The sequence below is a fragment of the Lutjanus erythropterus genome, chromosome 16, assembly GCF_056507025.1.
Source record: "Lutjanus erythropterus isolate fLutEry1 chromosome 16, fLutEry1.hap2, whole genome shotgun sequence".
Taxonomy (NCBI): Eukaryota; Metazoa; Chordata; class Actinopteri; order Lutjaniformes; family Lutjanidae; genus Lutjanus; species Lutjanus erythropterus.
The window spans coordinates 27,398,898-27,424,341 of record NC_139332.1 but is presented as its reverse complement, the minus strand read 5'-3'; the positions used below and the strand labels follow the sequence as shown (position 1 = coordinate 27,424,341).

General features: G+C 39.2%; 3 protein-coding genes across 6 annotated transcripts; 2 read left to right on the top strand and 1 right to left on the bottom strand.

Annotated features, from left to right (window-relative positions):
* The first annotated feature begins 880 nt into the window (after positions 1-880).
* LOC146313230 (putative ATP-dependent RNA helicase ddx6) lies at positions 881-11,412 on the top strand. 4 transcript variants are annotated; one of them, XM_084738890.1, is made up of 14 exons: positions 882-1,060; positions 1,770-1,795; positions 2,418-3,514; positions 3,604-3,708; positions 4,806-4,935; positions 5,358-5,504; positions 5,986-6,080; positions 6,196-6,318; positions 6,737-6,865; positions 7,225-7,341; positions 8,153-8,216; positions 8,309-8,410; positions 8,618-8,837; positions 9,251-11,412. In XM_084738890.1, the coding sequence occupies exons 3-13, from the start codon at positions 3,272-3,274 to the stop codon at positions 8,830-8,832; spliced, it is 1,470 nt and encodes a 489-aa protein (XP_084595016.1). In that variant the 5' UTR covers positions 882-1,060; positions 1,770-1,795; positions 2,418-3,271; the 3' UTR covers positions 8,833-8,837; positions 9,251-11,412. The 4 variants fall into 4 exon arrangements, with proteins under 4 accessions (XP_084595018.1, XP_084595016.1, XP_084595015.1 ...); XM_084738892.1 differs by lacking the exon at positions 1,770-1,795 and having other exon boundaries at positions 881-1,060; positions 9,256-11,412; XM_084738889.1 differs by lacking the exon at positions 1,770-1,795.
* A 3,687-nt stretch (positions 11,413-15,099) lies between these two features.
* On the top strand, positions 15,100-20,873 carry tomm40l (translocase of outer mitochondrial membrane 40 homolog, like). Its single transcript, XM_084738636.1, has 10 exons — positions 15,100-15,258; positions 16,833-17,047; positions 17,285-17,352; positions 17,518-17,610; positions 17,705-17,806; positions 18,201-18,306; positions 18,464-18,586; positions 18,688-18,764; positions 18,877-18,979; positions 20,087-20,873. Exons 2-10 carry the CDS (start codon positions 16,834-16,836, stop codon positions 20,224-20,226), a joined length of 1,026 nt encoding a protein of 341 aa, XP_084594762.1. The 5' UTR covers positions 15,100-15,258; position 16,833; the 3' UTR covers positions 20,227-20,873.
* Positions 20,874-21,547: 674 nt separating this feature from the next.
* LOC146313228 (uncharacterized) lies at positions 21,548-23,501 on the bottom strand. Its single transcript, XM_084738715.1, has 4 exons — positions 23,402-23,501; positions 23,233-23,286; positions 22,993-23,143; positions 21,548-22,215 (listed from the first exon to the last, which is right to left on the bottom strand). Exons 2-4 carry the CDS (start codon positions 23,270-23,272, stop codon positions 21,639-21,641), a joined length of 768 nt encoding a protein of 255 aa, XP_084594841.1. The 5' UTR covers positions 23,273-23,286; positions 23,402-23,501; the 3' UTR covers positions 21,548-21,638.
* Positions 23,502-25,444: the final 1,943 nt, after the last annotated feature.

Here is a 25,444-nt window from a genome sequence, read left to right as displayed (position 1 = left end):
AACTTTTTAGTGTTCTTGAACTTCTCAAACTTTTTAAAATCAGTATGTTTTTCTTGTGCTGACTTTTGACCTTAATAGGATAGTTCACTCAAAAATGAAAATTCAGTCATTATTTATTCACCCTCAGGTCGACTGTAGGTCAGCTTTTAGCTTTTTAGTCCACCAAAAACTGCTGGAGTTTCACAGGATCATTATCATTATTATTATTATTATTATTATTATTATTATTATTATCTCTTTCTATTTTATTGAAGTCCCAGGCTACGCGTATGGTTCTTTTTATGTATTTAAGCCAATTTTATATACTATTTTAAATCATTTGAATCTGCACTTTATTTTATGTATATGCATTAAAAGTGAAACACACACATTTGATATACAGGGGTTACGATTCAATATATTGATGCATTCCAATACTGTAAGCAAGGTGATATATTGCTATTGTTTAAGGTAATTAATTAAGATTAAGTCTACATTTTAGAAAAATTGTCTTGTATAAAGAACACATCACCATATGCATAAAATCTGTCTGCTTTTTATGCAATCATAATAGTGAAGCTGATTCATTAATTTTCAACATCACGATTCAGTATTTTTGAGACAAAACATAATATTGGGGTACTCAAATATATCAATGTATATCAAACTCTAGTTGACATGGTGCAAATATTTTAAATACACGTTTAATATCTTTCTAATACATTTATCTCGTCTTGTTCTTTCACATAACTAAGTAGTTTTTTAAAGTTTTTAAAAGGCTATATGCATTGTAGTTTATCATGTATAATCATATACAAAATTATCTACGATCCTCCCAAGGCAGTAACCAGATGGGACAGCAGATGGCAGTAGCGTCGTAGAGTCTCACATGTGATAAACAGGAGAGAGGGACACCGAGGAAGAGGAGACGAAGAAGAGGGCGACCATGTTGATTTAAAGGAAGAAGAAACACAATAGGCGAATTATTTCAAGTAAAATCCATTTACAAAAGCGAACTGCAACAAAGGTAGTTGATCAACCGCACACTGACCATACTATACCTTAAAACAGAGAAACTAAGGTAGGTTTGCGATGACATGGAACCGTCCAGTTTCCGTTAAAAACATCCGAGTTGTTGTGTGAGCTGGCTAACACATAGCTAACATTAGCGAGTGGACTTATTTGTGCTAAATTAGCCTTGAGGCTAACGAGCTCGCTAATTGTGTCATGTAGCGGTAACGATGCAAAGAACATAACGTTAACTACATCTAATCTTATTTTCGCTCAATTTAATACATATATTGTTATTAAGTAATTAAAAGCTTATCAAAAGTGGCATGCTAGTGTTGTAACGGCTTCGCGGTTAGCTTTAGCTTTGAGCTGCTTAGCGGTTGTGTCTAGGAGGGAACTCTTGATTTACGAAATTCTCGCGAGGTTTGTGGCGGTGTTTCTTCGTAATGCTTCTTGTACAAACTATATATGTTGTAGATTGTGCTAACACTGTGATGAAGAGCTGGGTGGGTCTGGGGACAGAAAACACTTCGTTAGGGTTGGAGAAAGTTAATGTTTTGAATGTAAAGTATCGCTCTCGCGAGATATTTCACAGGTCTGGAGTTCCCCTTAAGACACGAGCCTCCCACTCAGTAGCCTGACGTCGCTAATGTTTTCCCTGAGACGCAGCATTATGATAACGTTGATAAGCCACTGACTTACAAAAGAAGATATGTAAAACCTATCATAACTACACTCATGGTTTAACTATTTTAAAGTTCATTTTAATTGTTTTGCAGAAAAGGTTTGGAAAACCGGGGAAAAAGTAAGTTGACATTTCCGTGAACTGCGCACCGAATTGTTGAGGCACAAACCAACAGTTTGTAGCTAGTTAAAGTAAATCAGCGCACAAGTTAGCGTTGTAGAAACATCAGCTTTTGACAATCGATATTAACTGTTATAAATTAATTTCAGTGAGATCTAGGGTCTTTCTCTGTAGGTCAGTCTCATTTTAAATCCTGCCAGTTTGGGCTTCACTAATCTGCCTCAGAAGACTGCCACCTGGCAAGTTCACCTGTGCAATCCTAAACCAAACCATTTAGCGAATTAGCTGTTAAAGCCTTTCACTGCTATGAAGTCTGGCGTTGTAGTGTTTGTTATCAAAGTTTCGGCTAACTATTATCGTCATCATTGCTTAATATCGCTATTTTGAGACAGATTGTTGTAAAATGTCAGCACTGACAGGCATCCATCACAAGTTACCAGAGACAGAAAGTGATGTGTTGAAATTGCTTTTGTCACCGTTTCCTAACCTGGTGAGAGGTGGAGTTGCAACAATAAGTCAGTTGAAAAAATAATAAATAAAAATTGCGAGATATTTTTCTTGAGTGATATGTCAGCTGCTCATGGTTTAATTTAAAATGTTTCGGTTGGATTTTCTTTTTTAGGTGTCAAGTTTGAGTTGTTGGCTGACTTTGAGGAGGCAGCGGGTTGATCACGGCCACACTCGCACACTTCACACACTGACCTGAAGACCTGTGGTGTCCGAGGAGAGAGGGTCAAACACCCGGAGGAGAAAGGAAACACACACTGAGGACTCAAAAGGGGTGGAAAGCTTTTTGGCTTTGGACTAGATAACCCCTTGTATGATTTGTGATTTCAGGATCCAGTTTTTCTCACACGTGGAGTGATATAAAGCCACACAGTGGAATTAAACGGAGAGCATTACAGACTATATGATTTTGGGGAAAAACTTGTACAAAGTTGGACATCCTTTTTTTCAAGGACAGGGATATTGAGCAACTCTTACGGACTCAAAGTGGAAACAGGAAACATTGTTCAATTTAGAAACAGAAGTTTAAGCATTGAACTAAGATTATATTGGAAAAAGCTGTTCCCCAAGTTCAGATTGCCTTAGTTGTTCTATTTCAGGACTTGAACCGCTTTGATACTTGTTCACATATAATTTTTCTATATTGTGGGCAAGTATATTCATGCATATGAATGCAATTTTCTCTTCATTTTGAAGAGCTCTTGTGTATAAACTTGTTTTTTGTTGTTCTTGTACGTCAGTCACTCTGTTGTTGAAGGGGACCGAACTGCACGTACATGTGTATATGTAAATACTACAAATTGACTTCTGTTGTGAAAGCTTTGGACTTAAAAAGAATAGAGAATATTGTTTGTTAATGCTTTATTAAACTTTTTTACTTTTGAAGAGAATTTTTAAAAAGAAAAACCTAAGAGGCAAAAATCTAATACTTTGAAGAAAAAAACAACAAAAGCAAGGAAAACAGGAAAAATGGCAACTGCCAGAACAGAAAACGTTGGCCCAGTCGTCATGGGACTGAACAAGCAGAATGGGCAGCTCAGAGGACAGACCAAACCAGCTTCAGTCCAGCCAGCACCCACAACTCAAGGAAAGGCTTTGGGTGCTCCCCAGATAGCAGGCGGTGCCTCTCAGGACGGAGGAGGCATCAAGTTTGGAGATGACTGGAAAAAGAGCCTAAAGCTCCCTCCCAAAGACAACAGGGTCAAAACCTCAGTAAGTCAAACGTTCTAAGTTTCTCTAATCTTAATTTTTCTTAAAACTATTTTTCGACTGTCATTCTAACCTTTGTGTGTCTGCTGTAGGATGTGACGTCCACTAAGGGGAATGAGTTTGAAGATTACTGTCTCAAAAGAGAACTTCTGATGGGCATCTTTGAGATGGGTTGGGAGAAACCTTCCCCTATCCAGGTATGGTTCGTTTTTGTCATTTACTTTGCTCAGCAGATGAACCCAGCAGAGGTTGCATTAGACTTAGTCTGTCATTTTGTCAGACAGGGTCGATTTTTACTGGCAATTTAATTTACATGCATTAAAGGTAAACCTATTTAATAGCATTTTCACTTTCAAAAATTCGATCACAATAGCATTTACCACACAGAACCAACTCTCAGGCTGTGTGTTTATAAGAGCATGAAGAGAAAAGATGAACAGAGACACTGATCATGCAGCATGCAGTCACATTTCATGTCAACAGTTGAGGTAGCCTATTCGGACCATAAGAGAGTGAGCAAGAAATATATTCAAATATATTATATTGTAGTTCTTTCCCATCCATGTTGCTCAGAGTAATGCAGTCCACAGCTCTGCTGCCAGCAGCACCAGGGTCTCTCCCTCTACTCTTGCAGTGTGCGCAGGCAGGTCTCCCTCTTTCCTGTCAGACCCTGGACATGTAAATAGTTTGTTTGGTGCCTTCAAGGATTACTAAAAACTTTTTTTTCTACTTGAAATATATGATGTCCATGTAGTTAGTTTGTGATTGTTTGGCTGTTTCTTAAACGGCTTTATCTGAAACTGACACAACCACGCGTTATATTACGGTGAATCGCCCTCAGTGTTTTAATCTGCCAAAATGAGAGATGGCCTTTAAATTTTTACATCATTCATAAAAAGAAATTAAATCAATAACAGTCAATATTTGGTGAATGTGACCTGGAACCCAGTGTGATCCTCATGCCTCAACAGCAGTTATTGAGAATAGTATTTTAGTATCTTTTGTTTTTTTCTGTTTTCTGTTTCTCTGTGTATTAAAATAATTTGCAGCACTTTTAACCAGCTAAAATACGCCTGTGTATTTTAGTGTTTATGTCAGCATTAGATTTAACAAACCTTAGCCCATTGTTGGTTGGACAAAAAAAAGACATTTAAACAAGTCACTTTGGGCTCTGGGAAATTGTGATTAGCATTTTATTTTTTATTTTGATTAATCAATAATGAAAATAACCATTAGTTGCAACCCTACATGATACTACAAAATGAGACTAAAGATAATATTTCTTTCCTTGCAGGAGGAGAGCATTCCCATCGCCCTGTCTGGACGGGATATTCTGGCTCGGGCTAAGAACGGAACAGGGAAGAGCGGAGCTTATCTCATCCCATTGCTGGAGAGGATAGACCTGAAAAAGGACCACATACAGGGTGAGACGCTGCCTGCGGTTTTATACTGCTACCCTCCTGAGCTTGTTCATGCATGCAGGATATAAACATTCATTATAAACAGTACATTGCACTTTTTTTTATTTTGTTCAGTCTTGTAAATCCGTTAACTTGTGACCAGCACTAGACTTATTCTAAATCACCAGAAATTAGCACTGAGTAGCTTAGTTAAAAAAAAAAAATCTGTGGGAGCATATGCTTGGACTTCACCTTGTGAGTCTGGTCATGGGTGAAAAAGGTGAGAAGGGTCTAGTGAGCAAAGAAAAACACAGTATGTATGCCTTAACATGGTATTTTCAGTAGTCTGTAAACTGATTTGCTTGTCAGTTTTTCACTTGAATTTGCCCTCTGTGAAATCTTTTGCCATCCACCATATTTCTAACCTGTATATTTTTACGCCCTAGCACTTGTCATGGTTCCTACCCGTGAGCTGGCACTGCAGGTGAGCCAGATCTCCATCCAGATCAGCAAACACCTTGGAGGAGTCAAAGTCATGGCCACCACCGGGGGGACCAACCTGCGAGATGACATCATGCGCCTGGATGAGACTGGTAAAAATACACAGTGCAATCTACTTAATGACATTTTGTCCAAAAAGGGATAAAGCCCACTACACAGATATAGTGCTTTATGCTTAAAAACATCACAATATCAGAAATTATTCATAGTGGTTGACCAAAATGGATTTTTCAGTGACCAATGGAGGTATTTAGAGAGCAGGGTGGCTGATATGATAATGGTGACTTAATCAAATTAACATTTACAGCAGGATGCATGAGAGTTATTGTACAGGGCTCAACATGATATGTATCTGCAGACATTTTTTGTTAATCAGCCTTGTGATCACAGGCATTGGCTGATGGTTATTTTTACAAAATTGCCAGATAATCACCTCGACATCACTCCATCACTAAGTAGCACAACATTCACTTTAGTGAGGTTAATTGTACAAGCAGCAGTCAGTGGACAAACACAAGGATCATATTTCAGATTTCTGTGGTACAAATAATTATCTCCTGTTTTTCACATCAGTGCACGTGGTCATCGCCACACCTGGTAGGATCCTGGACTTGATAAAGAAGGGAGTGGCAAAGGTGGATAAAGTCCAGATGATGGTTATGGATGAGGTAAACAGGAATAAAAAGAAATCTGCTCAGAATCGGTCATATATGTTCAGTCCAGTCTGTGTTTCCAATTGGAGCGTTGTCTGCTTCACGTTAAATTGTCTCCATTTCCTCTCAGGCGGATAAGCTGCTGTCTCAGGATTTTGTGGTGCTCATCGAGGATATCATCAGCTTCCTGGCCAAGAACAGGCAGATCCTGCTCTATTCTGCAACCTTCCCCATCAGTGTGCAGAAGTTCATGGTGAGTAGTCGGCTAATTGCTGCACCACTCAGCCAACCCGATGGCTCGGGGCCACTTGGCACCGCTCGGCTCCCACTGCAGACCAAGCTGTTCTCACTCTGTGTCCAGTTCTGTGTTTGTGTTAGTCTGTTGTAGACTTTTCCAGGGCTGTCTTCATCTAAAACAGCTCAGCTAACAGTTAAGGGATTTGATTATTTTGATTTTTAGATTCTCTAAAGTCTTTTCAAATGCAGTCATGCAAACTACATGTGGAAATACCTCTGATTTCAGCTTGTAATGAATCCCAAAAACAATCTGCCAACAACAAACAGTAACACACATTATTAGGGATGTCCTACATGCTTGTACATGTGTTAAAACTCTGCTGTTCACTCAACGTCTGTTTTTAAATGCACTCTAAACCGTGTCCTTGCTGCAGGCCAAGCACCTTCAGAAACCCTATGAGATAAACCTGATGGAGGAGCTGACACTGAAGGGCATTACTCAGTACTACGCCTACGTCACCGAGAGGCAGAAAGTCCACTGTCTCAACACACTGTTCTCCAGGGTAACTGACCAACTCTGTATTCAATGCATTTTAAACTGCCAGCCTTTGAGTCATAAAGGCGCTTCTTTTCATAATGCAGCGTTGTAAAAATGTGTTTTAATTCTGTATCATAAACACAGATTGCCTGAGGGGCAACACAGTACAGCAGAGTACAATGTAGCTGTTGAAAAATCTAGTTGCATCTCTTGGGCTGGAGTTAATTTATCTTAAAACATCTCCTGCATCCAGCTCCAATTCCTGTTTCAACAGTAAACTGTCCAATTTAGGATTTTGATCTGAACCAAAGGACACAAGGTTGATGTGTTGATCCATCGTGGATTCTTTTTAATTTTTATTTTTCCTTTCTCTCCATGTCACAGCTTCAGATCAACCAGTCAATCATCTTCTGTAACTCCACTCAGAGGGTGGAGCTCTTGGCCAAGAAGATCACTCAGCTGGGCTACTCCTGCTTCTACATCCATGCCAAGATGATGCAGGTGAGGATGAGGCATATTTGAGGAAAATATTTTTCAAATGTATTTCATGTTTTTTTTTTCCTTATATTTTCACACATGCCAATGTTTGGTAGATTGATTGATAAATATGATTCAAGCTAATTAAAAACCTGGCATCTCAAAAACTAATCTAAAAAAAAAAAGTGTATCTGCATGTTTGGCCTTCATAAGTTGTGTAAATATGTAAATGATAGACATTAGATTAACATATGACCTACAACTAACTATCAGAAAACATCAACAGATTGTTTTTGATCACAACATAAACATATGCATGTTGCTGAAGGTAAAGCAAACTTATTTATATAGGCCATTCAAAATGCTTAAATTAAAACAAAACATTAAGAAAGCATTACAATTGCAATAAAAACAAAACAGTTAAAGGTTTAAAATTTGCATTTAAAAGACAATAAAAAAAGTAAGCAAACAAATGGCTACAGATTACTGTAAAAAGAAGTTATGTATCTAATTTATGGGAAGGCCACCATAAACAATGATTTAAGGTGTTTCCAGGTATTCAGGAAGCCTTTTCCACAGTGGGGAGCATAGGGAAGTAAAAGCTGCTTCATCTTGTGCAAAATAAAAAATATGACTATAAATGTAGAAGCTGAGAGGTGTCCTTAGTTGTATTTCATCCACCCTCTCTTTGTTTCCTGTCACTCTAAACGCTTAAGCTGTATACTGAATGCAAAATGGCCAAAACATTGTTAATGCAGCTCTGAATGTTTTGTTTGTGTATTTGCACATAACTAGTAGCCTCCTTTGTAGCATTTTATGTCTTGTTTGTTTTCAGGAATACAGAAATCGTGTGTTCCACGACTTCAGAAACGGACTGTGCAGAAACCTGGTCTGCACTGGTGAGTTTATGTTGTGTACTCGCACATTTCAAAAGTAGCCATCTTTAATGTTATCCAGGAAAGTAATTGAAGTTTCTTTTGACTCCCAATAGATCTCTTCACCAGAGGTATTGATATCCAGGCTGTCAATGTCGTCATCAACTTCGACTTCCCCAAGAATGCTGAGACTTACCTCCATCGTATTGGAAGATCAGGTACGTCATTTAATGTGTGCGGATTCATAATAATATAGTTTCACTGTATCATTTGTGGAACCTGGTTTGAAAAGAGGATTTAGGAGAGAAATGCTAAATAAAATCATGACAAACCTAACTATAAAGAAAAACTACAAACAAAGAATTGGTATTTTCTTTTTATGAGATGACATAAGCACAGTGAGTTAAATATCATGTCACTGTCAGGGAGGTTCGGTCACCTCGGCTTGGCTATCAACCTGATCACATCAGAAGACCGCTTCAACCTGAAGGCCATCGAAGACCAGCTGGTGACCGACATCAAGCCCATTCCAGGCAGCATCGACAAGAGCCTCTACGTGGCCGAGTACCACTCGTCCGGCGCTGACTGTGATGTGGAAGAGGTGGAGGAGAAACCAGGACACCAACAGGACAGCACCTAGAACAGGTGAGAGCCTATTAAAATATTTTTATGGTGTGTTCACTCAGAAAGAAAAGCAAGCCTAGAACAGGCAGAATAGCTTTAAGCTGGCGAGTAACGGCAGACACTAACTAGAGACTCTTGTGCTATGACCTGAGTACTTGACTCATCCCCCCATGAGTGTTTTTTGTGAAGTTCACCCACTTGATGCTCTTCCCCCTCAGCCTGTCAATGATTGTAAACCCCCAGTATTTAGAAACCATTTAACCATGAAAACCATTAGTTTTCAACTGGTGCAAAAATAACTATTGTGTTTTTACATTGACTTTATATGTAATCTCTTCAGCTTTTTGCATGGACACACTGTTAGCCTTTTTTTTTTTATATATATTAAAAATGTAAGACCGCTCCTTCTTATCTGAGTTTTATCCTCCCTGCAGGACAGTCGGACACAACGGGCTTTTGCACAGACATCAGCGCTTGCACACAGGCTTCAGGCAACTCTTCAGTTTCACATTTCTCACTCGTTTTCAGAGCCTGTTGAATGGATGTAAAGGCTGTTTGTTTTTTTGTTTTGTTTTTTTTAGTATTTCCTAAGCTTTTCCTCAAAGAGAGCTGCCTCATTCTTTTTATTTTATTTAACTGAGAAAGTTAAACCATATTGTTTTGCACCAAACTCAGAATGGACCATGCGTCCTGCGTGTGAGCTTTAGCGAATTATTCCTAAAACGTGTCTTGGTTAGACAGCCATGCAAATGAGTATCAAAGCTGTTTTGAGCCTGTCATTTTCATCGCCAGCAGCACAGCCGGTCTCTTTAATGTTATAATGGTGCACTTACACCAGCCATCGTTCTGTCCACTTAACACTGTTGTTGTCACTTAAGTGCCTTACTTAACTCCCATGTGCACTCATCCATTCATAGTCTGCTGTCGTCTGATATGCAGCAGAGAACGAGCACAAATAATAAGAATTTAATAGTAACCCGAGTCTATTTAAAACATCCATTATGCAAGGGAAAAAGACAACACACACACACACACGGCTCAAACTCCTTAAAATACATCCTGAATGTGAACGTTTATTTTTAATGTGAACGTTGCAATAAAAAAGGGCAGCTTTATTTAAATACTGCGTGACTGTTTTTCCCTTTCACTATGAATAATACATGAGCAGAGTTATAATACGAGAAGATGGCTAAAGACACAAGCCCCCATTCTGATTCATGGACACACAAACAGCGTGGGGAAATGAAGAGCAGTCTCATGCTGTTACATTGTGGTTGTTGTCTGGAGGTTCTTTTACATTAAAAAAAAATCACATCAGGCTGGTGAATACTGTAAAATCTGTCGGCCACTGTAGCTGGCAGATGAAAAACTACAGCACAGGACTAACGCATCAGAGACAGGGTCAGAACAGCTTTGATAGCCACAATAAGCTGATACATAATTGAGCATTGATAGGTCCGAGGAGTAAATAGATTTTGTGGAAGTTGGTGCAAAATAATAGTTTGAATTTTCTCATTTTCTTTTCCCGCACTGCTTCAGATTCAGTTCTATCAACAGAAATACAAAGTGGAGTTAATTACAGGAGCATTTTTTTGCAAATCCTGAAGTAAAACTTTCTTTTTAAGCCCCATCATGACAAAATTGAAGTTGGTGAATGTATTTGTTGCCAATGTGTACTACTCTCTAGCCCAGTGGTTGAATGCCAAGCTCTTAATTAAGCATATTTGACATTTGTATTGCTGCTGCTGCATTAGAAACATGATGGACCACAGGGTGATGAAACTCACTCAGTCTACAAAGGACCACCTTCATTTGAACTAAAATTAGAGGCAAATGTCAGTTTTCTTTCTGCAGCAGCGGCAATACCTTTTTTTTGTTTTCCCCCCAGCACAGCTATGTTTTTTTTTTTGTTTTTTTAACCATAAAAAAATGTGAGGATTATCTTTTGTGAGGGGTGGGCTCTGTGTTTGAAAGCAAAATTGTAGCATCTTTGAACAGGCAGCTGTGACTTCTTTGTTTTTGTCCTCCCCTTACAGAGCGTCAGTGATGCTTAAAAAAAAGACATAAAAAAGAAAGTATTTTTGCTTTTTAAGATTTATTTTTGATGTTGCTTAAAGCAGTTTGGGGGGGCGGGGGGACTGAGGCTTTAGCACTGGGTAACTAACTTCTGGAGGTTTATTTTTTGGGTGGGTTTGCAGAAGCCAAGTGTTTTATCAGATGCTCTCTGGGCATCTTGAAACTTTACTTCTCTCTGACACTTAAAGCAAAGACAAAAGCTTTGATTTAAAGTTGTTTTTCCCATCAAAAGTACACAGAATATGTTGTTTGCTCTGTGTTTTAGGTGTCAGAGAGTGTTGACTTGTACAGGAGAGAGTTTCTGTGAAGCGTTGAAGCACTGTGATCTTCTTGAACCTGTTCCATGTTTGTGTGACGGATGATCAAAGTGCTATGATTGGTTTTCAGTAACTCAATCCTTTTTTTTTTCCACTAGGGCAATCTTTAATACGAGGTGTTATGAATCATTTTGAGGAAACAAAATTGTAAATGATTCATTGTTTACACTAGTCGTTTACAATTATACAAAAAAAAAAGAAAATACTTTGCTTCATGGGCGGAGGAGGAGGTGGGATTTTTTGTTTCCCTTTTTTTTTCCTTGAAATAGATTTTCAGGATTTACATTGAAGCAAAACCAAAAAAGGAGAATGTCGTGCGAGTGTGTGTGTGTGTGTGTGTGTGAGAGAGATTGACTTTGTTTGTGTGTGTGAGTGAGGAGAGGTGTGTACGAGTGTGTGTTAGATATGCAGGCGACTGTTTGAACAAGGTGTGTGTGTTTATGAGTGAGCGAGGGAAAGAGCTTGGTGTGTGTTTGAAGCTGTGACAGGCTGCGTTTTGTTAAGAATCATTACGTTTACATGCAGCTTCGACCAAACCCCGTCTGTGGATGTCGGGACTGTCAGGGAAAAGCTTAGTTACTCTTGTGGATGACAGGAAATTTGGAATAAAAATAAACCTGTGCTGTTAACAGTTTGAAGCTGCATGTAAGCGTAATCGTACATCTTTTTTCTGTGTTTTCATGTGCAGATTCGTCTTGTGGTTCTGTTGGCGGTGTCTTAAATATCAGTACGGATGTTTACAGGTGTCAGGGATGTGAGTTTCTTTGTTTTTTCTTTCTCCTTTTTGGTCTCCCGCTTCCTCCTGAAGTTCAAGTTTGTGGACATAAATCTCATTTCTAATAACAAATTTCCACTTTTCTGTTCTCTTTTTTGTTTTGTGTCCCTGATCACATCCCTGACAGTCAGTTCATGACCTCCTTTATGACTGTGACCCCCAAAAAACAGAAATTACACATTGATCTATAGTTAAAGTAGTTGTGGATTTTTTTCTAGAGCTGCAACAATTAATTTATTAATGAATTGGTTGAGACAAAAATGTCTCTTTTCTCTGTTATTTGCGATAGTCCAAAACCTAAAGACTCTTCTTTTACTGTTAGCTGGACAAAATATGCAGTTCTAAGAACATTTCTCACAGTTTTAAGAAGATTGTACGAATAGCTTTCTTCACAATCAGGATGCAAAATTAACTTTTTTGGTCAAATGTCTTGTGAATTTTCAGATTTTACCTGCCAGTCAATTTTACCAGTTTGCTGGTGCTAATTTTGTGCCCTGTACACAATAGAATTGATGTCTGGAGCTGCAAAATCATTTTCAATGATTTCATTCATTCAAAAAGAAACAGTTTTTCTTCACTTTAAATTTTATGTTTGAGTGAGCTTCTGCTTCAGTGGTCATAAAGGAGGTTATGATGAATGCAGTTATGAATGTTGAGTGATTGGGTTGATCTTGTCATCTGGTCTTCGTCTCTGTGTGTGTGTGTGTGTGTGTGTGTGTGTGCTCTCTGACCTGTGGAGTCAGGAGTGCTGATGGGAGTGGGAGGCATATTTGTCAAAAACCTGGTTTGAAAAGGGTAACAAAAAAGAAACCGATTCGGAAAGGGTGAGGATTTGGGGATTATGCAAATTCTAGATGAGTGGGAATCAAAAGAAAAATGTCAACACCTTGACTTAAAACTTAGTATTAATGGCTGAACTGCCCCTAATATCTCTACTGTGCATAGCTAAATTGAATTGGCTCAGTTAATTTGCTGCACTAATGTAGACTCACCCACGCTTCAAGGTGTTCTCAGCCAAAGTTTAATGAACTCAGCAGAATTGTTGTAGTAAGCTGAGGGTAAAGTTACAGCAGTATTTCCCTGCAACATAGACAACAGTGGTGTTAAGACTGTAATTGGCTCTTTTTTTTTTAAATTTGTTTGTTTTAAAGTAGCTGGGGATGAAGTTACAACGGTATTTTCTCTACAACATGGAAAGGCAGGAGTGGTAATACTAATTAGCTCACAGAAATGTTGGTTCAGTTGATCCCTCATGCTTAAAATTTCTGTTTTCTTTTCAATAAACCCCTCTGTGGTCAGTTTTTATTTGAGCTGTTCGGTCTTCTCTGTACTTATCGGTACAATGTGACCCCGCTTCTCCCAAAAACAGTTTTTAGCCCCATGTTCAAATGAGTTACGTCATTTTGGACTTGGAATTGTAACAACCTAAAGCCAGACTCCATGTTTAGGATGCCGGTTTATTTTCCTCCCTCGCTGTCCCATGATTTCCTTTTCATGCCATTAGAATAAACTCAGTAGTGATTGGGTGGTACTGCAAAAATGTCATTTTTTCATTGTTCATCTTTATATTGCTTTTGTTTGTTTGTCTTTCCTTACGAAATGCATCAAAGACACACAAGGTATCCCAACAACTTGTGTTAATCACTCTGTCCTCTATTGTTGTAATGTGGAAATACATGCAGGGGTTATAAAAGTCAATAAATTGAACTTAAATTCAACCCGTCTGGTGTTCTCTATTTTTTTTTATTCCTTTGTTGTGTCACATTGTCATGATTCATCAGTGGTTCACAATCTTTTTACTGAAGGGACCTCTTTTCTTACATCGAGTGAACTGACAACCCATGACTAAGTGATATACTTGATATTTCATTTTATATTTAATGCAGAACAACAGTACAGAACAGCTGATGAACTGTAGAATTAACCCAAATAAAATAACTGCAGGTCGTTTGTACTAAACAAGACATTTCCAGTGAATACTGTGTTCATTTAGTTTTACTGTTGTTTTTATTAACCTTTCCTTTAATTTAACAAGCATACATAATATTTATTTTTGGCAAATTCATTGTGTTTTTTTAGTTCTGACACTTGGCTGATTCTTCACATAAATTAGTGAAATCTTCATCTATTTTAAGTTTTCTACCTAACGACTTATGTGTCCTACATTATGATTTCTTGAGGCTCTGTTTCAAAATATAATCAGAAAACCTTACATATTTTACTTTGTATTGTCTGTTCGTTCCTAAATAATATTAGGATTAAGATTATTCAAATTACTAATTGATACACAGACAATATGTGAAAATCTGTGCTGTTGTGCATGTTGGCTCACCAGAAAGACTCTGCTACACCAAATGGAACAGGATCTTAATTAGCATCATAAGTAACACCTGTATTTTACTGTTTCATGTTAAAATGGGTACCGTGAAAAAGATCTACTCCTCCAAATACTTTTACCTTCTACCACAGGTGTGACATCAGCCCCTCATTAGACTCTTCAGTGAAAACAGCAGGGCTTCGTGACTGCTGAACCCCGCTGCTTTGTGAACTGTCGCCGGAGGAAGAGTGAGGCGGCGATGTGTGTCGACTACAGATTCAATAAACTGTGTTTTGGTGCGTTGTAATTTCGTTTGGAGACCCTCCGGCTGCCGTTTGACCTTGAAGGTATCATGACATTTTACTACACCCGTTCTCGGTCGTGTTTTAAAAGGAACCCTTGATTTGCGAAACTTTCGCGAGATTTGTCGCGCTGTTTCTTCATTATATACTTAATACGGACTAATTACTTTTTTATAACGTGAAAACGCTGTGGTTAAAACCTGGCCAGGGTTTAGGGACAGAAAACACTCGGTTAGGGTTAGGAGAAAAAAAATTACAGTTTAGGTTAAAATAGTCATTCTCGCGATATCTTTCGCGTGTCTGAGGTTCCCTTCCAGGTGCGGCCCCGATCTCCTGCCTGCAGCTGACGTTAAGTCTCTCCGCCAATCAGTAACCTCAAAATATAACGTCCCGTCTCCATGCAACTGACTGCATTTCGATTAGCGAATAGTGTTTGAGGGTGGGCGTGATGTAATGGACAGAAACCCCGCCTTCGAGTCGACGCTCACAAAAATGACTGACAGGTGTTTCTGCCAATCATTTGTGAGGGGTATGCTTCGTTATTCAATCAGAACGTGCCTGAAGAAAAAAAGGCGGGCTCTAGCGTCACGCGCATCTTCTTCTTTGGTGCCACCGAATTCAACTTCCGGCTGTATCGTCCTCTGGAAATCACAACGTGAGTATCAATCGTTACCTGTGTTTTATATAACGAGAGGTCTCACTGCGAAAATATCAGCGTCTCAGCCGTTTTTACGACAGGTGCCATTTAACAAAGTATCCCCTGTGTTCCTCCACCAGCGGCATCAGTGTATTTTAATGCTGTCAGCTGGTTGACAAGCTAGCATGCAGGTTAACCACTGCACTAAACGGCGCTACAGAGCTAGCTTAGCTAACTTTTCCATACTGACTTGAATGATGGCAGGTTTCATTTAACTTAAATATCTAATGATGACGGTCGTCAGTGATCGCTATTTTCTTACTCACTGTTCAGTTTCCACTTCATATAACGTAATTGCTATTTCATATTAGCCGGTGTTTTGTACGTGCTTTGCTTCAACTTCAAATGAATGAACATGAGCTGTGTGAAAGGTTAAAGGGGCACTCCGCCCATTGTGCTCATGAAGATCAGATTTCTCATTATCAGATCTAACGTTATTACGCAGCCTGTGGCCTGTGACACAGTTTGTTTAAAGGGACAGTTCACCCTGAAATATATATACATATATATATAAAAATAGATCTGTTTTCTCTCATCTGTAGTGCTGCTTATTCATCTAAATAGTTTTGGTGTGAGTTTTGGAGATATTTGCCATAGAGATGTCTATTCTCTCTCAAATATGATAAAATTAGATAGTACTCTGCTAGTGGTGCTCAAAGTGCCACAAAGCTACATTTATAGGAACTATTTTCTTTCTACCAAACTACACCCACCAACCATATCACTACTTTGAGGGAAGTGTACATGTACTCATGGATGAGAGGCTGGTGCTTGTTGCAGCACACGATATAAACATTGCTGTAATCTCTCTTCCATGATAAGATGCACACTTACTTCTTCATGGTGATATGATATGGTAAAAATGCTGCATTGTAGACTATTTATAATGTGTAATTTTACATGATGGTCTACATTACAGATGGGACACACTGGAGTTTGAAAGAAATGGACATTAAACAAGCATGTAAGGTCTAATGGAAGACTTAAGTTGCACTTTATGAAATGTAGGATCCTGATCCTTTGTGGCTGGACCCATACTGGGGAATAAAATCAGGAGGAGGAGGAGGGGGATATCTTGGCTTCTGCTTCCTTGATCCTCTTCTGTAAAGGAACGATAGGTTTCAAAAATGAGTACTTCAGTCTAAATAGTGAGTTTTACAGTACGGTACAGTAAATACATTAAATGCCTATTCAGCCTATGCCCTATAGTTGAATCAAGTTGTTCTGCCCCCTCCTCCAAGGACTCGAAGCTCAGGCAGTTTGCCTGCAGGTTGCAGCTACACTGAACAGGAGCGCAAGATGAGCACAACACTATACTTTGACAAAAACAAGCGACAACAAACAAGTCCAAGACCTATACTGTAAATTGGCAAAGGCCGTTATCCTGAAAACAAAAGTCCACTGTTCTGAAAACACACACTCCAGAGTTGGAGTTCACTAACTGCTTACTGCCACTAACAGACAAATATTCTCTTAACCTGGTCAGTCATTCACACTCTCACTTGCTTTATCCCTTAATTTCTCTCTGACAGAATGGGCAGTGTTTTGGCTGCCAGCTCCCCGAACCCTCCGCCACCTGCCTCTGGCGGTGCTGCCGTCCCGGGGTTGACGGTGCCGCCAGGCTTTGGGATGCCTCCAGTGTCCTCAGTTATACCCAATAGCGAGGCAACCTCAGGACAGCAGCAGGAGGCAGAAAACCCCTTACCTAACCCGGGTGCATTTGATGAGTGTCATCGCAAGTGCAAAGGTAAATATAGAAATTTGGGGAAGGCTAAGGAAGTAACAGTCTTGCCTCTGATAAATTATACACTAAAATAGAAAATAAATAAAAACAGAAAACTGTTTAGAAGTGAGTAAAAAGTTTTTCTGTGTGGTCTAACTCTGTGAACATGTATTTGTCAGAATTGCCCAACTTGTAAAGTGTGTACTACCTGTTGTTGCTTTCCTATGTGTCTTAACTGCATCTGTGTGTTTTTCATCTCAGAGGTTTTCCCGATGCAGATGGAAGGTGTCAGGCTTATCGTCAATAAGGGCCTTAGCAACCACTTCCAGGTCAGTTAACTTCATTAGTTGTTTTTTATGAATACAAAATCAGAACAGTCTTTCTTTGTATTTAGTCTCATGTGTGTTTCAGCAGTTTGGATCAGACTAAAGAAAGCAAACCACAGATGTGTTAAAAAATACATTTTAATTGTGTTGTTTCCATCTCTCTTTAAGGTGAATCACACTGTGCTGCTGAGCACCATGGGAGATTCCACCTACAGGTTTGGTGCCACATACGTTGGAACAAAGCAGACAGGTCCAGCAGAGGTATGCTGCAGCAGAGTTACTGTGAATCCCATCTGAAAGAGGTTTTATATTTATATATGATCGCCGATCTAAATGCTCTGCTCTTTTTAATCAGTTTTTTCCAGTCATGGTGGGAGACATGGACAACAACGGCAGCCTTAACGCCCAGATAATCCACCAGATCACCAACAGAATACGATCCAAAGTGGCCTTCCAGGTAAAGCTCCAATTTTTTCCCCTGTAACTTTAATAACATTATAACCTGACCAAAGTATGTTTTTACTTTTCTAGTTAAATTCAATTTCCTTTATCCTGATTTCTCTCACTGTGATGATGTTACCTGGAGATAGACTGATAAAATGGCCAGGTGATTCTACAAGCATTTTTTTTTCTCCCCACCCCTGGCTACTTACACTTATCCAGGGTGTGTCCGATGGGGAAAAAAAAACACTTTAAAGATGAGCGTAGGTAGTCTGTAGCCTGCAGCGACACTTTTCACTGCTTTATCATAGATTAGGGTTCAGGTTACCCACAAAGCCAGCTTCCTTAAAGGAGTGTTTGTGTCAGTCAGGCATTAATGTTAACTTTGCCCAAATCTGTCACGTCCTCAGACACAACAAAACAAGTTTGTGAACTGGCAAGGTGATGCTGAGATCAGGGGAGAAGATTTTACTGCAACAGTTACACTTGGAAACCCAGACGTCCTCGTCGGCTCTGGTAGGTGCAGACGTGTCACCATTTTGTCATCCAAAGACTTAAATTACTATTCATCCATAAGTGATCTATGTTCAGATTTTCTGAAAGTAAATATCTGATTCTTCTGAAACCAAGATTTTGTTCTGAACCTGAACACTCCTTGTTTTCCCCCTGTCAGGTATTGTTGTAGCGCACTACCTCCAGTCCATAACACCAGATCTGGCTCTGGGAGGGGAGCTGGTTTACCACCGCCGGCCTGGAGAGGAAGGCACAGTGATGTCTTTAGTTGGCCGATACACAGGTCAGGCTCAGCTTATTGCAAACATGTTACCTGAATTGACAGACCCACTTCACTCAGACTGAATGACTTCATGACGTATTGGTTTGTCTTCCTGTGTTTAGGCAGTAATTACATCGCCACATTGACGCTCGGCTCGGCGGGGGCTCATGCTTCTTACTATCACAAAGCCAACGATCAGGTAACTTTGCTGCCTTTAACTCGTCCTGTTTTGTCAGACTCAGGTCATTTTTCGGTCGATTTTCCATATATCTGCATTCATCAGGATCTAACTGTGTGCTGCTCTTCAACAGTTGCAGGTCGGTGTGGAGTTTGAGGCGAGCACCCGCATGCAAGACACCAGTGTGTCATTCGGTTACCAGCTAGATTTGCCTAAAGCCAACTTACAGTTTAAAGGTACGTATGTGTGTATCAACTCCTTCTGTGTTAATCCTGCACTGGAAGCTGTGCAGAGTCTTAAAATAACAGAGGAAAATCTGTTGTCATCTATTGTTTTATAGAGCTCATGGATTTACAAGCCATTGTTAAAATTTAACTGCAGGTGGCTGGAAATTGTGTGTCTTCGTTGTGTTTATATATACAGGCAAGATAAACATGTTGAATTATTGCTTTAAAGGACAACTTGGGTGTTTTTCAACCTGGACGCAAGGAGTGTTGAGCAAGATCAAGCAAAACTGGCTGCAGTGTACCATTCTACTAAAAGTGCATTTTGTTCTACTAACAGGCTCAGATTGTTGTTATAAATGTCTGACAACATTATTAAGAGCAGCCCTGCAGACGTTTTGGTTAAACCTACCTGACTTCATTTACAGAATGACATGAATAAAGTGTTTGTCTTTCTTAATGATAAAATTACTGTTTTTGTAAAATGAGTCTGGTGGCTTTGGGGAGAGAATTATAACAGCTGTTTTATTGCGCATCTGTAGGGATCCTTCTCATAATGTTGCCAGACAAAAATAACAATAATCTTAGACTGTAGGCGCCAAAACAAGCACTTTTAGTGGACTTAATTTGACGATTGGAGCGGTCTGCAGCGGTCTGGCTCAATTCTGGACCAGTTTCAAGAGTTGATGTCCTTATTAGTCACCAGACACAAAACATACAGGGTTTCTGCAGGTCTTTAAAAAGTCTAAAAGTTAGTTATCTGAATTTTAGGTCTTCAGTGTCTTCAATCCAAGTTTGACAGGTCGTAGAAATATAATTATGAAGTTAATGCTACTGGAAAGTCATGGGAGGATACACATACTGAATTAAACTGATAGTTTTCTAAAATGGGCAAAATGGAAAAATTCTGAAGGCAAGTTGCCATATTGTCAAAGAAAAATGGCTTTTATTCATAAATATTTTTACCTAATATCACTATTGATTGACAATTTGATGAACAGAGCAGAACACAGGCGTACAAGAGTGAAGATATTTTCTGTCTTTAATCACTTCATGAAACTTCTTGTGTCTCTTTCATAATAGACCCAACTAATACTCTGTCTCCTGCTCCTCTCTCAGGTTCAGTAGACAGTAACTGGATAGTTGGTGCAACGTTAGAAAAGAAGCTGCTGCCGCTGCCGCTCTCTCTGGTCCTCTGCACCTTCCTCAACCACCGCAAGAACAAGTTCCAGTGCGGTTTTGGCGTCACCATCGGTTAGGCTGACCTAGCGGCTAATCATCGACCTGCTGACAGACTTCACAGAACGGACAGACTCACTATGGACGAACAGACTATGCCGTGTACACTACTGTGTGTCCCATCAACTCAAGCTGTCGCCTGATTCAGACATCGTCATGTTACTGGTTTCCCAGGTCGTGTTTCATCAAACGTGGTGAATAGAAGGTAACAGTGTAAATCTAATGCATTTAATCCTGTAAGATGAATCGCCTCATTGATCAGAAGTGTAACAAATAATGTCATTGGTCAGGAATTTGTTGACTGTTGACTTTTGACACAAACCAATAGACAGTAGGAAGACTTAACATATTAAGAGACATTACAGAGCTCTTTGTTTTTGTCACTGAGTTCAATGCCTGTCGCTCCAGTTTTGAATTTTATTCCTTTTTTTTTACTGTAAAATCTTGTCTTGGCGTGCAATGAATGAAGTCATTTGTCATTTGCTTGTTGGGAGGTGATTTATTGGTTACAGACAAGTTTACCAGGGATCAGGAGGGAGTGTACTGTACTGCATGTTCACAATCCATCACTTGTTTTGTTGCCTTTTTTATGTTACGTACATATGGAACAGTATATATGACCTGTATATACCTCTTGGAAACTGATAAATACCATTTCTTACAAAAACTGCATGTCTTTGGTCGTTTCCTTCAGTCGATCTCGTCTCTGCTGAGTGCGAATTCATAGAAATGCAGAATCATGGATGTGTACCTGGATGGGTTCCTATCATCCATCTCACTCAGTGCTGTTACATTATTAATAACTCTCATATTATGTGGTGCTGATCTCACTCAGTTGACCCTTCTTAAGTCCCGCCCTGTTTTGCTATGTGCTCCAATAACAGCTCAGAAAGTTTCTTACCTTTGTCAACTTTCTCCTTTTCCTGTAAAACTGACATCTTAAGTTAGCTAGTGTTAGCAAAATGCTAGCTAACTAATCTACACCAGACATTAGCTAGCTAATTAGCTTTCATTTTGCTAACATTAGTTAGCTAGCATTTGGCTAACATTAGCTAACTTCAAATGTTGCATTGACAGGTTCCTCAGAAACATTTTTAACCATCTTCAAAGTTTGGTTTTCTTTTCACTATAATCAAACCGAGTTCATACCGTATTTTAAGTGCAAAAAAACAGAAAAAGAGATTAGAAATTTAAGAAGGGTCCATTTTTAGGAAGGGTCATTTTAATCCTCCTGACCCCTTTTGCTCTGGTACATTGGTCATCTTTCTAACTAGCTAACAGCCTGATCAGTTCAAAATCAAACTGGCACAAGTTTTTAATCAAGACACCAAAAGACTGAACTTATTTATAATTCTTTTTATTTAATAAAATAAACATTGGGTAAAATCAAAATAAATATTTGGTGTGTTTTGAGGTTGATGAAGCAGTCTGTTTACTGGGTCTTCTTGGTGAAAGACTCAAACAGAGCGGTCAGCTGAGCCTGCAGGTCCTGAGCGCTGGCGTCCAGCTTGGCCTTCAGCTCCTCTCCCAGTGGGGCCAGGTTCTGCTGGATCTCCTGGGTCTTCTGGGTCAGCTGGGCCTCAAAGTTCTGGGCCAGGGGCATCATGCTCCTCTGAAACTCATCCAGGCTCTGCTCCATCTTGTCCTTCATCTCCTCGGTGAGGGGAACCATCTTGGCCTGCAGCTCCTGCACGTTCCTGTCCAGCTGGCTCTTCAGCTCCTGGCTCTTCTGCAGCAGGACGGCCTTCAGGGCCTCGGGGTCCATGGCCTCAGCGTAAGGGGCGGCCTCCTTCTTCAACTCCTCCACCTGCGTCTGGAGTTGAGCCACCAGGTCAGCAACGGGCTGCAGGTTGGTGCTCATGGCGGTCAGATCGTTCTCCAGACGGGTCTTCAGCTGCTCGGCCTCCTGGTTGAAACGAGTTATGAAGTCCTGAGTCAGAGGAGCCACCTGAGAACGCAGAGCAACGATGTACTCGTTCACCGTCTCTGCACTCTGAGAGATCCTGCCACTGAAAGACACAAGAAAAAAAACAGTTACTAAACTGAAAAATACAGTTCATTTATAATGTTATTATGCTTCTTTATTATGGAGTCATAGGAGTGTCATAAAAAAGAATGCATCTTTAAAAAAAACAAGAAAATAAATTATGAAATATAAAGAAAAATAAATGAAAGAGTAAATTAAAAATGTGGCAATATAAAAAGAAACAAATAAAAGGATAAAACAATGAATAATAACAAAGAATAATTATAAATCTTTTCATGTATTTTCACATTTATTTGTTCATTTTTTTTGTATTCGTTCTGATATTTTTAGAAATATATATTTACTTATTTACTTTTTCTGTATATTTAAAATTAATTTCATTAATTTATTTTAATATAATATAATTTATTTATTTTTATCCCATTATTTTGTTCCCTGTTGCATTTCCTTTCCTTATAATTTTTGCTTTTGAACTGCTCTCAAGAACTGCCTGCGTGCAATAAGGGAAAGCAAAAGCAACAGGGAAAGAATATGGGGAAATAAATAGATTAAATAAATAAATGACATTATATAAAAATATATACATCAATATAAGGAAATAAACAATGAATAAATGTGAAAATAAATCAAAATGGTTTCATTTTTTCTTTTACATTTTGGTATTGTCCACATTTGTCCCACAATTATCTATTCTTTTATTTATTCTATTATATTTACATTTTAGCATTTATTTTCTTATTCTTTTACAGATTTGTTATGGCACTCCTATGTCTCCACACTGTATCACACTGACTCTTACTTCACTTCCTGTCCCAGCTCAGACTGTCTGATCTGCTGCAGTGAGTCCTCAGCAGTTTGCGTCACTTTAGCCACGTAGTCCCAGAAAGCATCTTTCACCATATCCAGGTTGCTCTTGGTTGGCTCCTGCCACAGCAGGTTGGCATTGCAGCCTGTGGATAAAACAGAAGATTCAGCACAGGGGAACATTTATTCACCAGCTGTGGTTTATGGAAAGAATTCAAAGACAAAATTGACTCACCAGAGAAAGCCACGAGGGCGAGAACCACAAGTACCTTCATGATTGAATTTGACTCTGTTGGACAAAGAAAATAAATGCACAATTATATAAAAAAAAAAAACATGGGTAAAAATGCATAATCTGACAGTTAATCTAGTTATAATGATACAAGATGTATGAAATGTTTTACCTTGGAGAGGCTGCTTGTCTCTTCTCTCTGTGTCTCAGGACTTGTGTCATGCAGTCGGCCGTTCACAGTTTTTATAGTCATATTCAGGGGTAAAGTCCTCCTCTGGTTGCCCCGCTGGACACTTTCTTGTCACTGTTGCCACTCCACGTCATCATCAGAGTCATCATCTTATGATACGTATTCCCTGGCATCTGAATGGGCTAGGTATTGTTTTTTACCCCTGGAACAGCATCACGTGCAGCCACTTTACTGGCCAAGTGTGTGCACAAAAATGAGTACAATTATGATAAGTAAACAAACATTTACCTATTTATATTACTTATAGGTGGGAAAATAGGTGTACATATAAAAAAAATATCTAAAAAGCAAATAAATGTGCAGAAAAAAGTCCTGCAGTTCTGCACACTTAAAGCTGCATTAATTTACTTTTTGCCCCCAAGGTAGTGCAAGGAGCTATAAACATAACACATGTAAAGGTGTCTCAACCAACTCCAGAGAAAAATATCTGGTTCTTTAGCTGCTAAATGCTCCACTATGTTCACCAGCTAGCTGCTAACTTTGTCTGACTGTCACTGGCTCCTCAGCAGGTTGTGCTCAGTGTGTTTTGGAGCTTAAATGAAGGTTATGAGAGCAGTGAGACTGAACCAAAACAGGAAACCTGAGGGATGTAAAACCAAAACAATTAGCCAGAAGATGCTGACCACGGCTGAACATTTCTGCAGGGGTCTCATACATTAAATTCCTATGAAGTCAATACTACACCTTGCAGAGTGAGGTTTTTTAGAATCGAGGTGAATCAGAGAAGCCAGATGTCGCTGTGCATCAGTATTTTACAAGTTTGCAGTAACCTCATCCATTTTCCAGAGCATTGTCTTAAAAAAATCTGAAGTCAAGACCCAGTGGATTACCTTTATTTTTTGATGAAAATGTGAGTGAAATGTTCCTACAACACCTATAAATATGTGTATTAATCAGTTTATGTAACAGTAACAATAACATTATGAGTTCAAGAATGGATCAATACCAGCTGTCCTTGACCGGGCTTCAAACCTGGAAACAATGTGTTTTACGTTGTTTTACTGATTATTTTAAAGGGTTGCCTGTTGAACTTGCTGTTAACATGTTGCACGGCCAATGTGGCTACTGCCACAGGCTGGAGCGTCGATGTTGGACCAATGCTATGATACTGAGGGACAGTTAAGAGAAACTATGTGAACGTTAAGCCTGTTTGGAAGCCAATTAAATAACAGTAGTAGCTTGGATGTCAGTAAGTGTTTTTCATGTGGCTTGTTGTGGAGGTTTATGCTGCAGCTGCAGCATGAGCTCAGATAGTTAGCTTTGTTGTTATAAGGAAGCCCATCAGTACAACTTTAATCAACACTATAGAAATTTTTACTGATGTACTGATGTTGGGACTCAACATGAGCTCACCTGTGGCTCTATCTACAGTGCATACATGCACCTTTTGATGAAAACAGTATTGATTTGCCACTTTTTCCCAGACTGAGACATTTTAGTTTCTCTACGTCTCCTTATAATTAGTTTCAAGGACTTTGTGTGCGTCATATGAAAACTGGATGTTTATCAGACTTCAGCCCGTCTTTCTTATCAATCGGTGAGGACAGAATCGCTGTATAAGGAAACGTAACATTCCTCAGTCAAGATAATCTGCAGGTCAGATGCCACAACTGGATCAAAGTCCTGCTCTCGTTTCACTGACCTATAAACATCTGACAGCACTGGTTTCTTTAGAACATTCAAGTGAATGTTTACTCTTGAGTAATCAACTGAAACAATGCAGTGTTTGTACTGTATATCACAACAGAGTGATACAGTAACAACATCAGTGCCTTATCTGCTGACATTTCTTACTCTGTCACAAGTCATCCGTGTGTTTACACATGTAACATGTGACCCAAATTCACCTCTGTGTGTGTCATAAATTTGCTTTACTCAGTTAATGTGCATGTATTCTTATGGCTTTATAATCACTATATGTTTGCTTTGCATGATTGTTTTCACAGGCTTTGATTTTTAGCTCAT

Excerpts from the sequence above, each read along its gene's own strand:
- LOC146313230 (XM_084738892.1), top strand. The coding sequence starts at position 3,272 with ATGGCAACTGCCAGAACAGAAAACGTTGGCCCAGTCGTCATGGGACTG. Across the intron at positions 3,709-4,805 it reads AGAAACCTTCCCCTATCCAG|GAGGAGAGCATTCCCATCGC; the intron begins GTATGGTTCGTT and ends CTTTCCTTGCAG. Across the intron at positions 7,342-8,152 it reads TCCATGCCAAGATGATGCAG|GAATACAGAAATCGTGTGTT; the intron begins GTGAGGATGAGG and ends GTTTGTTTTCAG.
- tomm40l (XM_084738636.1), top strand. The coding sequence starts at position 16,834 with ATGGGCAGTGTTTTGGCTGCCAGCTCCCCGAACCCTCCGCCACCTGCC. Across the intron at positions 18,307-18,463 it reads AGACGTCCTCGTCGGCTCTG|GTATTGTTGTAGCGCACTAC; the intron begins GTAGGTGCAGAC and ends TCCCCCTGTCAG. Across the intron at positions 18,587-18,687 it reads TTTAGTTGGCCGATACACAG|GCAGTAATTACATCGCCACA; the intron begins GTCAGGCTCAGC and ends TCCTGTGTTTAG.
- LOC146313228 (XM_084738715.1), bottom strand. The coding sequence starts at position 23,272 with ATGAAGGTACTTGTGGTTCTCGCCCTCGTGGCTTTCTCTG. Across the intron at positions 23,144-23,232 it reads CGCCCTCGTGGCTTTCTCTG|GCTGCAATGCCAACCTGCTG; the intron begins GTGAGTCAATTT and ends TTTTATCCACAG. Across the intron at positions 22,216-22,992 it reads GAGCTGGGACAGGAAGTGAA|TGGCAGGATCTCTCAGAGTG; the intron begins GTAAGAGTCAGT and ends TGTGTCTTTCAG.